The sequence below is a fragment of the Rosa rugosa genome, chromosome 2 (assembly GCF_958449725.1).
Source record: "Rosa rugosa chromosome 2, drRosRugo1.1, whole genome shotgun sequence".
Lineage (NCBI taxonomy): Eukaryota > Viridiplantae > Streptophyta > Magnoliopsida > Rosales > Rosaceae > Rosa > Rosa rugosa.
In genome coordinates, this window is record NC_084821.1 from 45,753,580 (window position 1) to 45,768,083 (window position 14,504).

At 37.9% G+C, this 14,504-nt stretch overlaps 2 protein-coding genes across 3 annotated transcripts; both read right to left on the reverse strand.

The window, feature by feature from the left end:
* Positions 1 to 239: 239 nt before the first annotated feature.
* On the reverse strand, positions 240 to 2,864 carry LOC133730853 (uncharacterized). The gene is made up of 3 exons (XM_062158366.1): positions 2,580 to 2,864; positions 1,212 to 1,888; positions 240 to 368 (listed from the first exon to the last, which is right to left on the reverse strand). Exons 1-2 carry the CDS (start codon positions 2,862 to 2,864, stop codon positions 1,274 to 1,276), a joined length of 900 nt encoding a protein of 299 aa, XP_062014350.1. The 3' UTR covers positions 240 to 368; positions 1,212 to 1,273.
* A 4,023-nt stretch (positions 2,865 to 6,887) lies between these two features.
* Positions 6,888 to 12,602, reverse strand: LOC133727830 (cyclic nucleotide-gated ion channel 1-like). 2 transcript variants are annotated; one of them, XM_062155229.1, is made up of 9 exons: positions 12,288 to 12,602; positions 12,089 to 12,181; positions 11,319 to 11,979; positions 10,728 to 10,922; positions 9,923 to 10,206; positions 8,972 to 9,083; positions 8,058 to 8,345; positions 7,545 to 7,940; positions 6,888 to 7,391 (listed from the first exon to the last, which is right to left on the reverse strand). In XM_062155229.1, the coding sequence occupies exons 2-9, from the start codon at positions 12,121 to 12,123 to the stop codon at positions 6,960 to 6,962; spliced, it is 2,403 nt and encodes an 800-aa protein (XP_062011213.1). In that variant the 5' UTR covers positions 12,124 to 12,181; positions 12,288 to 12,602; the 3' UTR covers positions 6,888 to 6,959. The 2 variants fall into 2 exon arrangements, with proteins under 2 accessions (XP_062011213.1, XP_062011214.1); XM_062155230.1 differs by having other exon boundaries at positions 12,089 to 12,602.
* Between the last annotated feature and the right edge of the window lie 1,902 nt (positions 12,603 to 14,504).

A 14,504-nucleotide genomic window follows, 5' to 3' on the forward strand; every position in this document is an offset into this window, starting at 1 on the left:
TGAACACGATTTGTACCCACTTTTAAACACCTCAAGGGCACTCTGTTAGCAACAATATGATCTCTCAAACTCTAACCGTGGAATTCTCTACATATCTATCCATTTTTTGCATATAAATATGATATTTGCGGTGTCCTTTAATTTCATTGAAAAATTAAAGATATTGGTGTAATTAAATTTTTGTAGCAGTATATCAGTCGTTGAAGCCCTTGACACAGCTGATTGTTTCTTAACCCACCAAAATATAGGAGCATCGTCTAGAAGAATCACAAAACCAGTAGTGGATCTTCTGCCGATAACCAGCTAAATTAGCATCATAATAGGCCTTTAAGTTTATCAACTCTGCAACATTAATGCGAGAATGAAACCTGCATGATTAACATAAATAATTGACGTACAACTACAGTTGGAATCAGAGTAGAGGATAAAATAATATATGATGAGTGGAAAAAGTTTTCACATACTTTCAACATTCAAGTGCTCATAACGTATTGTATCCTGTTTGCACCATGTGCAATGAAATATAATAACCGATAGGCGATAATCAATTCAAAAAGTTCAAACAAATGTATGGTGATCCGTTAATTATGTAAACAAATATTATTATAAATTAGTTGGTTACGAAACATCACCACTTCGGCACAACAGTACTTCGAAATAAGCATTGAGAATGCAAGTTATTTACATTGATAACGTGAGTGGATGATTAATTGGGGAATCATCTGCTTCTGTTCGAGTGTATAAGTAGCTGGTAAGAAGAAACGGCTATTATATATATGACAGCCTATTGCCTAAGTTATTGACGAAGTGCAAGGAAGTACTGATTGAAAGCCACATATCGCAAGACATACAAAACGATCATATACTTACCGAAGCAACAGGAGAGAAGTAACAAAGTGCAGCGAGGCCCCCCCCCCCCCCCCCCCCCCCCCCCCCACCCCCCCCCTCCCTCCTCATAGATGAGGTTTTCTACTTCACATGTGAGAGGTCTTATGAACCATGATCCTTTATTTATTTTTCTAATTAAGATTCCAATTATCAAATACTTCATGGCACGTTTACTTACTTGGAATGGAAATGAGAATTAGAACCTCATATTAAGCCAAAAAAAACAAAAGACTTACAAAAGATAATCAAAACCTTAAAATAAATGAGATTTGAATACTCATTAATGAAACAATTTAAGCATCTTTAAGTAGCTAGCTGTTTACCTTTACTTCAAACTCCCATAGTAGGATTAATCCAGAGGCTCTAGCTTGTTCTTAATAATCCTTCAAGCTGCAGGAGGAGGTGTGTCTGGATATCCCAATCTGGCTAGGAATGCAGCTATCTGATCCAATCTCCGTCCCTGATTAGCCATTTCATCACGATGCTGTTGAAGCATGTCAACCTGGAGCTGAATAAGCTGATCAAGTCTCTGCTCAATAGTTGGGGATGTGGATGTACCATTAGTATCAGCCACACCATCTTTACCATTCTCCAACTCCTCAAAAATGTTGGTTCCCTCCCGGTAGTAGGCGACTACACTTTCCACACCCTCCTTCGTGAGAGCAAAGGCTTCTACTTTTGCACAACAATCAACATATTTTCTCGAGATATCAGGTTTATATTTGGAAATAGAGACGTCAGGGAATGCCCAAGTCAGAAGTTCCTCCCCAAAGAAATCGCCTTTCTTCAGTATTCTTTCAATGTTGCCTCTCTTTCTTAATCTACTTAAAACATGGAAAGTCTGCTCAGTCAAAGTAATTTCGCCTTCTACAATGATGAGCATCCGATCAATTTGGCCACCTGGTTTAACGACACAGTTATTCTTCGGGAGGACCACTGGATCGAGAGACATACAGATGCGGTACAACACATCTTCATCAACACCATCAAGTACAGGTACCTATATATTGATTACATCTATGTATGAGTTTAAAGACATTGAGAATGATACACTTATTATTTGGCTAAAATTCGCTCATATGTGTATGTAATACTGAAATTAAGATATACAGAGACAGAGCTGGGTTGAGAAATTGCATACTTTATGGTAAAGAAACAGAGAAAGAGCTTAACTGTTTTTATGTCTTTAATTGATTAAAGGCTCTGCCAATATATACAAGAGTTACAACCCTCCTTCAATTAAGGAGGAGACAAAGGGAACAAAAGCAGCAGGAGACAAGGGAGAGTAAAAGTAGCCGAAGGAAAAGCAAAAGGTAGAAAGCAACAGTAGGAACATGTGATGAAATAATGTAATGCCAATGTTAAGAATCTTCACTCTTAACACTCCCCCTCAAGTTGGAGTGGATGTTAATCACTCCCAACTTGCTTAACAATGTCAGAAGTTGATTCGAGTTCAACGGCTTTGTAAAAATGTCTGCCGGCTGCTCTTGGGTCTTAACATATTGTGTCTTTATCATCCCCCTTTGCATCTTCTCTCTCACCACATGACAATCAATCTCAATATGCTTTGTTCTCTCATGAAATACAGGATTAGAAGCTATGTGAATTGCTGCTTTGTTGTCACAATATAAGCTCACTGGTTGTATTTGCCTAACATTCAAATCACGTAAAATATATAGCAACCATGTTACCTCGCAGCAAGTTGTTGCCATGGAACGATACTCGGCTTCAGCACTTGAGCGAGAGACCGTGCTTTGCTTCTTTGTCTTCCATGAAATTGGGGCATTACCAAGAAATATGCAATATCCTGTAATTGATCTTCTTGTATCCTTACATCTTGCCCAATCCGCATCACAATATGCCGTTAGCTCCAAAGACCCACTAGAGGGTAGAAGTATGCCTTGCCCAGGAGTGTGTTTAAGGTACCGTAATACTCTATAAGCTGCTTCCAAGTGAGGCTCTCGTGGCTTGTCCATGAATTGACTAAGAGTGTGCACTGCATAAACCAAGTCTGGCCTTGTGATAGTAAGGTAGATGAGACGTCCAACTAACCTTCTGTACCTTGATGCATCTTGTAGCAATTTTCCATCACCTTGCGTGAGACATATGTTTTGTTCAATGGGAAAATGCGAAGACTTGGCTCCTAGAAACCCCGTATCCTCCAGAATTTCTAAGGCGTATTTCCGTTGACTTAACACAATGCCTCGCTTTGATCGTGCCACCTCTAATCCAAGGAAGAACTTCAAGTTGCCCATATCCTTTAACTTGAATTGACTTGACAAGAAGGCTTTAGTCTTTGTGATATCATCCAAACTATTTCCCGCCAGAATTACATCATCCACGTAGACTAAGAGAGCGGTAAAGGTGCCACCATGATTGTGAACGAATAAAGAATAATCTGACCATGACTGTCGAAAGCCGGCAGCCTTGAGTGCTGCCGAAAGCTTCAAAAACCATTGCCTAGAGGCTTGTTTCAGTCCATATAACGACTTGTGTAGCTTGCAGACAACGGGTTTCTCCCCCTTTCGTTCAAATCCGGGTGGCAATTGCATATAAACATCTTCATGAAGATCACCATGCAGAAAAGCATTGTTGACGTCTAATTGATGGAGGTGCCAATTTTGGAGAGCAGCCAAACTTAACAAAACACGCACGGTGGTGAGCTTGGCAACAGGAGCAAATGTCTCGCGATAATCAAGTCCCTCAACTTGGCTATAACCCTTGGCCACTAAGCGCGCCTTATATCGTTCGATGGTTCCATCCGGATTGTGCTTGATTTTGTAGACCCATTTACATCCAATGGGTTGCTTGTGTGCTGGGGGAGACACCAAACTCCACGTTTTGTTGACTTGTAATGCCTCTATTTCCAAGCGCATTGCCTCTCTCCATTTAGGGTCTTGTACTGCCTGTGAGAAAGAGGATGGTTCTCGGTGCAAGCTAATGTTAGCAGTGAAAACCCGATGGGGTGTAGAAAGATGAGAATAAGACAATACATGAGAGAGGCTGTGAGCCATACCAGAATTGACGACCTCGCCCGGAGAAGATGAAGTGACGGAACGTGTTGGGAGGGCCGCCTCAACATGAAAGTCGCGCAGTACCGTAGGGACTTTAGTGGCGCGAGTGGAGCGTCGAACTGGTAACGTGGAGATTGGCGGATGTGAGGTCGAGATTGTGGGTGAAGGTGGAGATTCTGTGGCAAGAGGAGAGGGAGGAGAAGAGTTAGGAGAGGAAAGGAGATCGTGAGAATTATCAGCGGAAGAGGTAGGAGAAAAGGTGGTGTTGGGTTGAGTTGAAGGAGGAGAATCAGGAGGCAACGTGAGCTGTGGAGAAAATAGAGGAGTGGAATCTTGTGGAGAGATTATAGGAGGAGAATCGAAATCTAGGAGGAGAGATTTCGAAGGGATAGGGTAAGGAAGGGAATCAGGAGTGTTTTTATGCTTGTCAACAATGTGTTTGTATGGAAAGATATTTTCAACGAAAACAACATCACGAGAAAAGAGGATCTGTTTTGTGGAGAGATCACATACTTTATAGCCTTTCTTCCCATTTGGATATCCGAGAAAGATACATTCAACGGATCTGGCATCAAATTTAGATGGACGTGATGGGTGTGTGGATACAAAGCATTGACAACCAAAAACCCTAAGATGAGAGTAGCTAGGCTGATGACCAAAGAGTTTTTCGAATGGGCTTTGTCCTTGAAGGTTAGGAGTCGGGGTTCTATTAATTAGATAAGTGGCAGTTAAGATAGCATCCCCCCAAAAAGGCTTTGTCAAATGTGATTGGAAAAGAAGTGCTCTAGCAACGTTGAGTAAATGACGGTGTTTGCGCTCAACCACACCATTTTGTTGTGGTGTGTTGATGCAACTCGTCTGATGAACAATGCCCCGTGAAGAATAGAAAACAGGAATATTAAACTCAGCACCATTATCACTCCTAACCATTTTAACATGCTTAGAAAACTGTTTTTCGACTAAGAGAATGAAATTGATGAGTAAAGGTCGAGCTTCAGATTTACGTTGCATCAAATAGACCCAAGTACTACGTGAATAATCATCAACTATAGTCAAAAAATACTTAGCACCAGAATAAGTGGGGACGTTATATCCGCCCCAAATGTCAACATGAATCAAATCAAAACTTGAAAGACTTCGATTAACACTTAACGGAAAAGGTTTGCGAGTTAATTTTGCGAGAGGACAAACAGAACATGAGTTGGTGTCATAAGACTTATTCGAAAGAAAGGGAATTAAAGAAGACACTTTAGCAGACGGGTGACCGAGACGCTGATGCCACAAGCTATTGGATTCAAGATGGACGGTATTGCACGTTGCTTTCCCTGGAAGATCAAGGCAGTAGAGTCCCTCATGTTCAGTTCCCGTCCCAATCATCTTCCCCGATCGTAGGTCCTGTATAAAGCAAAGTTGTCTTAGAAAGATGGTGATATAAAACGAATCAAATCCCAGCTTGCTAATTGATATGAGATTGAGATAAAATTGCGGGACACATAACACATTGTGAAGGACAAATTGGGATGAAAAAGTGACAGTGCCTGTGTGTGTGACACAAACTGAAGAGCCATCAGGTAACTTCACAAAACGATTAGGAACTGTTTTGTAGGAGGAAAGGAGTTTAGGGCTACACACAACATGATCAGTGGCACCACTATCTAAGATCCAAAAAGGCTTAGTGCTATTTTGTGAGAGCTGATGGACTTTACCCGATAACTCTTCATAATTTTGTATATTACCGACCAAGTTCGCAGAAGATGATTGTGATTGGGCCATGAGCTTGTTGAGGAAGCGATGACACTCTTGTTTTGTGAGAGGAAATCCTTCATGGTGTCTCTCTGAGGTATCCTGTGCTCCAACAAGGTTTGCCTTGGACTGTTGCAACCTTCCGTTTGCAATATCATTCTTCCTTTTACGGCAATACGCTTGTGAATGTCCTTTCAAGTTGCAGTAGGAACATGTGATGTGAGCTCTGCAATATTTGGTACTGTGGTTAGTCATATCACATTTCTCACAATACCTGCTTCCTCCATCGGATCGACGAAAGTCACTTGCTCCTTCAGAACGTCGATCACGATTCCCTTTCTTGACAGAGTTGATGGAGGAGTCGGCGGCTTCCCTGTCTGCAACATTGGGTTCTTGGCCCAAACCTTTGACGGAGAAAGCTGCAGATTCTGGAACTGCAGTGTCCTTTCCTGCCGCAACCTGTGATTGCTTCTCATGCCGATGCACAATAGCATATGCCTTACTCAAGCTTGGTAGAGGATCCATACCTATTATGTTTCCACGAGTTTGTTCAAAGCTTTCATTCAAACCCATAAGAAACTTCATTGTCTTCTGTGCCTCCATGAATTTGTTAATCTCTGCCGCTGCATCACAGGTGCATGAAGGAAAGGAACATAGAACATCTTTCTCATCCCACATCCCTTTCAAGTCCGTGTAGTAGGTCGTGACAGAACGGCTTCCCTGTTCACAGTTGTGTATGTTGCCTTCAATTCGGAATAGGGCAACGGAATTTGTTTGATCGAAACGATCCTTTAATTCCAGCCATATAGTTCGAGCCTCCTTACGGTGAATCACAGATTTGGACATGTTCTTTGCCATAGACGAGATGAGCCAATTCTTTACGAGAGTGTTGCATCTGTCCCATTGGAGAGCTTCTTCTTCGTTGATTTGTGACCTTGTAAGAGTTCCATTGACAAATCCAGCTTTGTTCTTGATTTCGAGTGCCATCATAATCGAAGGTGCCCATATTGAGTAATTGTCCTCCGCCAAAGGCTCAGAAACCAACATGACCCCCGGTTGGTCTGAGTGGTGGATAAAGAGTGGATGAGTAGAGTTCTCCCATGGTGCTGCAGCCCTGGAAGTTGCTGAACCCTTCACGAGTAGGTGTTGGGATTCATGTTCTTCGTCGCCAGCCATGGGGATGGATTACGAAGAGGAAGATGAAGAGGAAAAGATTGAGAAGTTCTCTGCTCTGATACCATAAAGAAACAGAGAAAGAGCTTAACTGTTTTTATGTCTTTAATTGATTAAAGGCTCTGCCAATATATACAAGAGTTACAACCCTCCTTCAATTAAGGAGGAGACAAAGGGAACAAAAGCAGCAGGAGACAAGGGAGAGTAAAAGTAGCCGAAGGAAAAGCAAAAGGTAGAAAGCAACAGTAGGAACATGTGATGAAATAATGTAATGCCAATGTTAAGAATCTTCACTCTTAACATATGGAGAGTCCTCATGCAGAGATCCTTCTTTATTTCATATTCGATATGCCAGGGAAGACGAATCGAGAATAGATACCTCACATCCACCTCAGCATCTAAGTTTTCTTCCAGTACACTATTAGCCTTTATGTGTTTCATAACTGATGTCTGCTGATCCCGGTGAACACCATTTCTTGACAGCCAGTCAAGTATATCTTTCTCCTTGCAATCCATCTTCATCTTTTTCTGTAGTAACTTCTCCGATCTTGTCGTTGTTAACTCTCTATATGCCTGTTTTACAATTACAGAAGATTAATCTCAGTTATAGTGCAGTTCGATATTGGACCTCAGTTGGAAGTCTCTCCAAATGAAAATTGATAATAAAAGTAAACAAATAAAGACAAATCAATTGGGATTCATTCATAATTTTCGTCGATCTTAAACCTTGTTTACTAGTTCTGGATCATAGAACAATGTCGAAGTCGTACGTGTCTGCCGCAGCATGGTTACTACAAATTTCAACCCACGACTTGTGAGAGCGAAGGCTTCTACTTTTGTTTGGCATTTGACATCTCGGGTCGATATAGGAATACGGCCGTTCAAAAGCTCTTCTCCATAAACTTCACCTTTCTCAAAACGTGACTTGGGGATGATAATTGATGAAGAGCCTGCTGCGGTGTTGTCCACATATACAATTAGCACGCCTTGTGTGATGATGAGCATTTTGTCATCCGGCTCTCCTGCTCGAACTACGTAGCTATTCTCCTCGTAGATCACCGGGATGGAAAACTTTAATACCAAGTTGAATTCATCTTCTCCCACGTCTTGAAGGATGGATACCTGTTTACATATTGCTTAAATAAATTGGTCAGTTTTTAAGATCGAAGGTTCATCTTATTAATGAACCACCTTATTTCATAGTGACAAAACAACGTATATAAAGGTTGATAAACATACTTTCATGAGGGCATTTGCGCAGAAATGCTCCTTCAAATAACTTGCCACGGGTTGATTGCCATTCACAGTGATAGCATTGAATACAAAAACTAAGTCCACATCAACATCTACACCAGTGGCGTAGTTTCTTTCAAATATTTTCTGATACTTTATGATTTTCACCACTTCTATCTTGATTTTTTCGGGGATAGCATTATCTAACATCCACGAATGTAGATCTTCATATTTCGCCTTAACTTTCTCCTCCTGAACCTCCAATGCTTTTGTAGATTCCCAAAGAATATATGTCTGTTTGACCGAAAAAACAAATGAAATCTCAGTTCAAGTTAAGGTCTCATACAAAGTTAATCATTAACTAATAATTGGCTTCATCTCATATATGATTTTTTTTTTTATCAACTCACATTATATCAACTTTAACTTAATGTGATAATTAAGTTCAACAAACAGCAAAAGCATCTTGGACTCAGTTGAAACTTCAGCAAACAAAATCAAGCCATACACAACTACAAAAATCCACACCACCAAAATAACAAAACAAAAAATCCCTACAGATAAAACTATATAAAAGAGTATAACTACTGTTATTCTCCATCAAGTACATCTAAATGCCAAAAGGTTTAATTTTCAAAAAAAAAAAAATGCCAAAAGGTATACGCTTTGGGAATATATTTTTTTATAATCTTGATATAGTGAAATTTGTTTTGTTCTTATTTATTCGTCAAAAATAATGCCGATGTGGAGCAACCCCTCCGGTACCAAATTACAAGCAAAGAAAACAAATAAGAAGGAAAAACCATACTCTAAACAAGAATTGCTTAAAGATTATAAGAAGCTAAGAAGGAAAGCTATAAATCTGATATTAAACAGTCAACTGATCAGTATATAATGAACATCTATATGTCACCACATACCTGCACATTTCCCATGAGATATAGAAACAGAAGCAAGCCAACAAGAGAAATAAAAATTGTAAAGCAGTTTTCCCACACATAGTTACTTGTTTCCAAGTCACTTCCAAAATTACTGCAAAAAATGATGTAGAAATCAATAGGTAAGATACATGCCGGTGGTGCAAATTCTTTCTAAAGAAAATCATCAATAGGCTTAACTTTCTAGAATAAATTTCATTTGGAAGAATTTTTTTAGAAATAAATTCTTGTATGGCCAAATTATTTTTCTACACTTATCACGGAAAAGAATTGAATAAGTACAGTGATACTATTAGAAAATCATTTTTATACCATCAAATATTATCTTGTTTTTTGCTTTGTTCATTTTACAAGCATACAGATGTGAAGACATTTTTTTTTTTTTAACAAGACAAATGTAAGGACTAAGGAAAACATGCTTGAAAGACCTTCTATAGATTACTGTCTGACAGCAAGCAATGGAAAGAAAGTGAAAACATTTTCTTGCGCAGCACAGCAAACTGCTTCGTGTTGGAATGAAAAATTTGCATGTCCAGTTAACTTGGAAGTGAATTATCTTTTGATATAAAGTACGGTTAATGTCAAATACAGTAACTACAGTTAAAAGAACTTGTGCTGCATAAATAAAAGTCTTTACAGACATGTTGAATTAATCAATAAGAACAATAAAAGTCAGACCACGAAACAAAAAATAAATAAATAAAGCATATGTACCTCATAACAACCAGTAATTAAGAATTATACACTACCTATAGTTGAAGGTAAGCACAGTTCAAATTATCTAAGAAGTAATAAGGCTATTATTAGCGGTTAATTAGTATACTCTAAGGGGTAATCTGGTGCTCAGGAACTAGGCTAAAAGACGGAACAGGGGAAAAATAATTGGAATAGATAGTCAATATATCTTAACATTTACTATCCACATATGCATACCTCAGGTTTCTAATGCCCCACCAGAAAGTATAAAAAAACTTTGTTGTGAAACTTATCGATCCTGTATTACCAGATTGAAGGGCATCAAGGAATATTCCAAAATCAAATAGTGTTGCATTGGATGGATTTATAGGACAAAAATCATTTAGGAGTGTAATATCTGCTGAAGAACTGGTGTCCTCGCAATAATTAGTGGCTCTACACCCTTTAGTATTTCTACATGCCTGATGCCAACACGATATCTCTCTTTGAATGGACAAAAAGTACCAATATGCTCCCAAAACCTGACAAAATATTTTACTAAATGATCTGAATTAACTCTCCCACTAGTTACAATAAGAACAAAAGACAGAATTAAGAATTTGATGATGATGTTTAAGGAGTATGCATTATAAATTCGGTAAATAAGATACTGAATTATATGTTCTGTAAAAGTCAATCCACATACTTTTTATTCTATTTTTATTTAATATAACCTTTTGTGTAAACTTTTTGAGTCAATGTTTATGAACAATTCACATGAAAAAAAAAAAAAATTAAAGAGGATGTGCAGATTACTGTTTGACATGTATAAATAAGAACCCTCGCTGCAAAAGAAATTCTAAAATTCTAGTTATTTGTTCTGTCATTATAGTATTTCAATCACTGGTTCTTTTTTATTTTTGTTATAAAATACTGAAAACAATGGCAATGGTTGATTGCCTCTTGTAAACACACCTTTCAACTTTCCTTTGTAGATCAGCACTTTAATTATGAAGATCAAATTCTTTGGTAACCAGTTATGACAGTGAAGAGATAAACTTACATGACCAGCCATGATGTACATGAGAAAATAGAATACACTTTTAGCCCATTTCCCAAGCATCTGAAATTGCTTATGGAAGTGATAGATTTGGTAACCCCTTGCAAAAAATTGTAAAGGAAGACAGATGTTGCCAATGACTATTTCATATAGATACCCCGACGCTCTCATTCTGAAAAGGACTATTATTATTGTGACCTGTACAAAATTGAAAAGTATTTATGATCTGGTATACGCAGATACATCTACATGAATGTATATATATGCTTAATAACAGAGTTTGTGAGCTACATGAAAAGCTAGGTAACATCTTTTAGGAATTACCAACGAATGCTACTCATGGACATAACAGATACCAACAATTTATTTTAGGCACTTACATAAGAACAAAAGCACAGACACACACTGACACAGTTTATCCTTGAGATTAGCACATAACCGGCTGTGAGGATATCATTCATCTTTTGCGGTTACAATTAAGATACTTGAACCAAAAACTTAAATAATCCTAACAGTGAAAATTCTTACAGTATTACGCAACTCAAATTCTATCATTTAGCAATAACAATTTACGCCAAAATATTTTATTCTTACCTGTGGGATGGGAAGTATAGCAATAACGTCAATTATGATATCTTTAGACAACCACTTCATCCTCCTAAGTATGCGTTCATAAATATGCTTCTCTGGGTCAGAGTCAGAGTCAGAGTTTGAGGGGATGTCGATCCGATCATGAATTAGAGCAATAATATGGAGTGTGAAAGTGAGATCCGTAAGTGATCGCAACACAAGAACTGTATTGCTTAATGTTCTGTCCATTCCAAGACACTTGCTGTTCTCATCAACAACTGGAATGTAAAAGAACAAGGGATCGACTGACATTGCAATGCATGATATTGCAAGTACCCTTTCCCATGTTAGTGTAAATCTCCCCTTCAATATCAGATTCCACAGTAAACTGATGGGCAGAAGAATGGTCAATGTCAAACATAGTATCAGATGGAGAACTACTCCTCTCAAACATGGCATCAAATCTTGAAAAAGTTCTCTGAAATCCTCAATAGTTCTCACGCCAACTATCCCTCCAACATGACATGCCAATGGTGACCATATTTCTCTAAGTGGAAATGTAACTGCTAACCATGCTTTCTTAACTGAAGTTGTCAGTGTGGACCATGATTTCCTAATTGCAGTTGGAATACGTGAACGTTGCCCAGACGTACTGTTTAAGCTGGAACTTGTTTGTGATGGAAAGCTGAGAAGACGAAAAACGAAAAACGAATTATACAATGAAATTACAAATCTGTATATGGATATATTACAAATTCGAAACAAGCCCTAATTGTCCAAAAATAAGAACTAACCTTAAGATGACGCTTTTACCAGAGTCCATAGACATAACTTCTACCAGGGATGGATGCGATGATCTCTACGATGTTCTGAACGTTCTTCCTTCACTTCAGCAACCAATAAGCCAAGATTATATTTTCCACAAAATCAATCAATATACCAAGAATTACGGTAAGAAAAAGATTATCAGAATTTTAATGGCGAACTTCTCACAGCAACCGGTCTCGACGTTCCTGCACATATGACCTCCCAGAGGGCCCGACCCAGCTCGTACCTCCCGACCCGGGTCCGGCTTCCGGTGCTCGCCCTCGTCGCCATCTCTGTCTGTTTATCTCTCCACAATCTTCGAAATTCTCTCTCTCTCTCTCTCTAGAACTTTCTGTCCATTCCGATCACAGAATCAACCTCTTCTTCTTGCACGGCTGCCAAACCTGAAACTTGGTCACGCTCATTCTTTCTAATTTTAAATAAAATTCGAACCCCTAATCGTATATATCAGTCGAACCCCCAAAGATTATCGAGTCTGAAGAGGACTTTACGCTAATAAAGAGAAAAGGGCTGAAGAATTTATCTGAAGACGACTTTGTTATAGGAGAATTTTTTTTTTTTATTATTTTTTTTCTTTTCAAATTGGATGAGTGACATTGTATATATTTCTCTATATACCAGCCTCAGTGCTTGCCAATTTGCTTTATTTGTTTTATGAATAAAAAAGTGAAAAGCTTCAAGGAAGTTTTAGTACTTGGGATTCATTTTCATTTGTTTTGATGTGAATAGATTGATCTGATTTTATTTGTGTAATTAGTTTTTTATTTCAAAGATTCATTAGTTTGGTTCTCATGGGAAATCGTTTCGATAATTTAGTTTTGAGTTCTGAACTATACCAACACTCAGGGTGTGATGTTGAAGTTCATCACTCGGTTTTGCAGTTCAAGTGGTTTGGTGATGTTACAATTCTTCACAAATGATCTTAAAACTGCAAGGGAGCGAGCTATGAAAAAGGCACTGAAAACCTCAATTTCATTTGTGATCATTCGCCACAAAGACTTTCAAGTTCATGATCCTTTATTATTTTGAATTTTTGATACACTTCATTTGGTTGGGACAAATAATTCATCTATATAATCATCAGTTATGATGGTTTGCAGCAGTGTACAGATAATTCTTTTATAAACAAGGCATTGCTACAAAGTGTGTTTTGACATTCGGTCTCCTTTCAGCGAGGTACATTCCATCAACCATAACTACCCGCTCTCTAATGTGATTATTCCCTTCTATATTGTTTTTTGCCTGGTCATATCTTAGGAGATCAAAATATAGGCTGCAACCCAAATATGTAGCTACAAAGGCAGCGACAAGCGAGTCTGCATTGGTATCACGGGTGGCTTTGAAGATTGAAGCAGTGTGCAATCATCTTCTGGCACCACAAAAATTCAATCATCTCTTTTTCTTTTATATGTTTGTTAATTAGGACTTCAGTTTTCTTCGAAAAAAATCTTCGAACATTCAATTCGAATACAGTGTTATTATATTATCTGTCGCAAAATAAATATTTGTTTTGAAGTATATGAACTTGATCTTCAATATTTCATGGGTAAGTAAAAACAAGGATTTGTTACAAATGATTTTTGGTTTGAGTAGATTGTGAAATATAGTAGGAATATATTTCGATTAGTGATAATGTTGTGGTGTGCAAACAATATTTTGAAAAAAGTTTTCAATATTATTTTGCGAATGGTGAAAGTTGTGTTTGAGAGTGTGACTCAATATATTGTGTGGTGTAATAGGACCAGTGTGGCGATCTGTGTGACGATTATTATGAAAAAGATATGGATTATTGTTGAGTGATTGATATTTGAAATTGTTGATGTGGTGTTTGGTGTTATCAGTAGATGAACATATATTGATTTTCTTGTTTATTCTTATTATTGAATTGCTTGTTTTCTTTCGTAATCTCCTGAACTATACTATATGCAGGGAGTACTGTTTTCTGAATTGATTGTTTTTAATGTAATCTTCTGAACTAAACGATATGCAGGGATTACTATGACTTCTATTGATTGTTTTTAATGTAATCTCCTGAATTAAATGACATGCAGGGATTACTATGATTTGCTTGATGTGATCTCCTGAACTAATTCGCATGCAGGGATTACTTTTGACTTGATTTTGAATTATAAGTGCTTTATTTTTTTTTTTGAGAAGTGGTTGGTAAGATTTCAATGATTTTGAAAGGTCACTGAGGTGACAATTAATTATTCGGTTGAGATAAAAAGAGCATGATTTTGGATTATTGGAGTTTTAAATGTTTTAAAAAGTTACTGGAGTTTGATTGTTAGTTGTACATTTGTGAAATTAATTGCATAACTTGAGAGTCAGAGCATGTGAGTTTTAAAATTTGAATTAACGTACGTGAGCATGATATGGTAG

What these genes read in the sequence shown, in the direction of transcription:
- LOC133730853 (XM_062158366.1), bottom strand. Translation starts at nt 2,864, where the DNA reads ATGGACAAGCCACGAGAGCCTCACTTGGAAGCAGCTTATAGAGTATTA. An exon ending in TGGCAACAACTTGCTGCGAG is followed by an intron (nt 1,889 to 2,579) that starts GTAACATGGTTG and finishes ATCAATATATAG; the next exon opens with GTACCTGTACTTGATGGTGT.
- LOC133727830 (XM_062155229.1), bottom strand. Translation starts at nt 12,123, where the DNA reads ATGTCTATGGACTCTGGTAAAAGCGTCATCTTAAG. An exon ending in GGTAAAAGCGTCATCTTAAG is followed by an intron (nt 11,980 to 12,088) that starts GTTAGTTCTTAT and finishes TCGTCTTCTCAG; the next exon opens with CTTTCCATCACAAACAAGTT. An exon ending in ATCCAGAACTAGTAAACAAG is followed by an intron (nt 7,392 to 7,544) that starts GTTTAAGATCGA and finishes ATTGTAAAACAG; the next exon opens with GCATATAGAGAGTTAACAAC.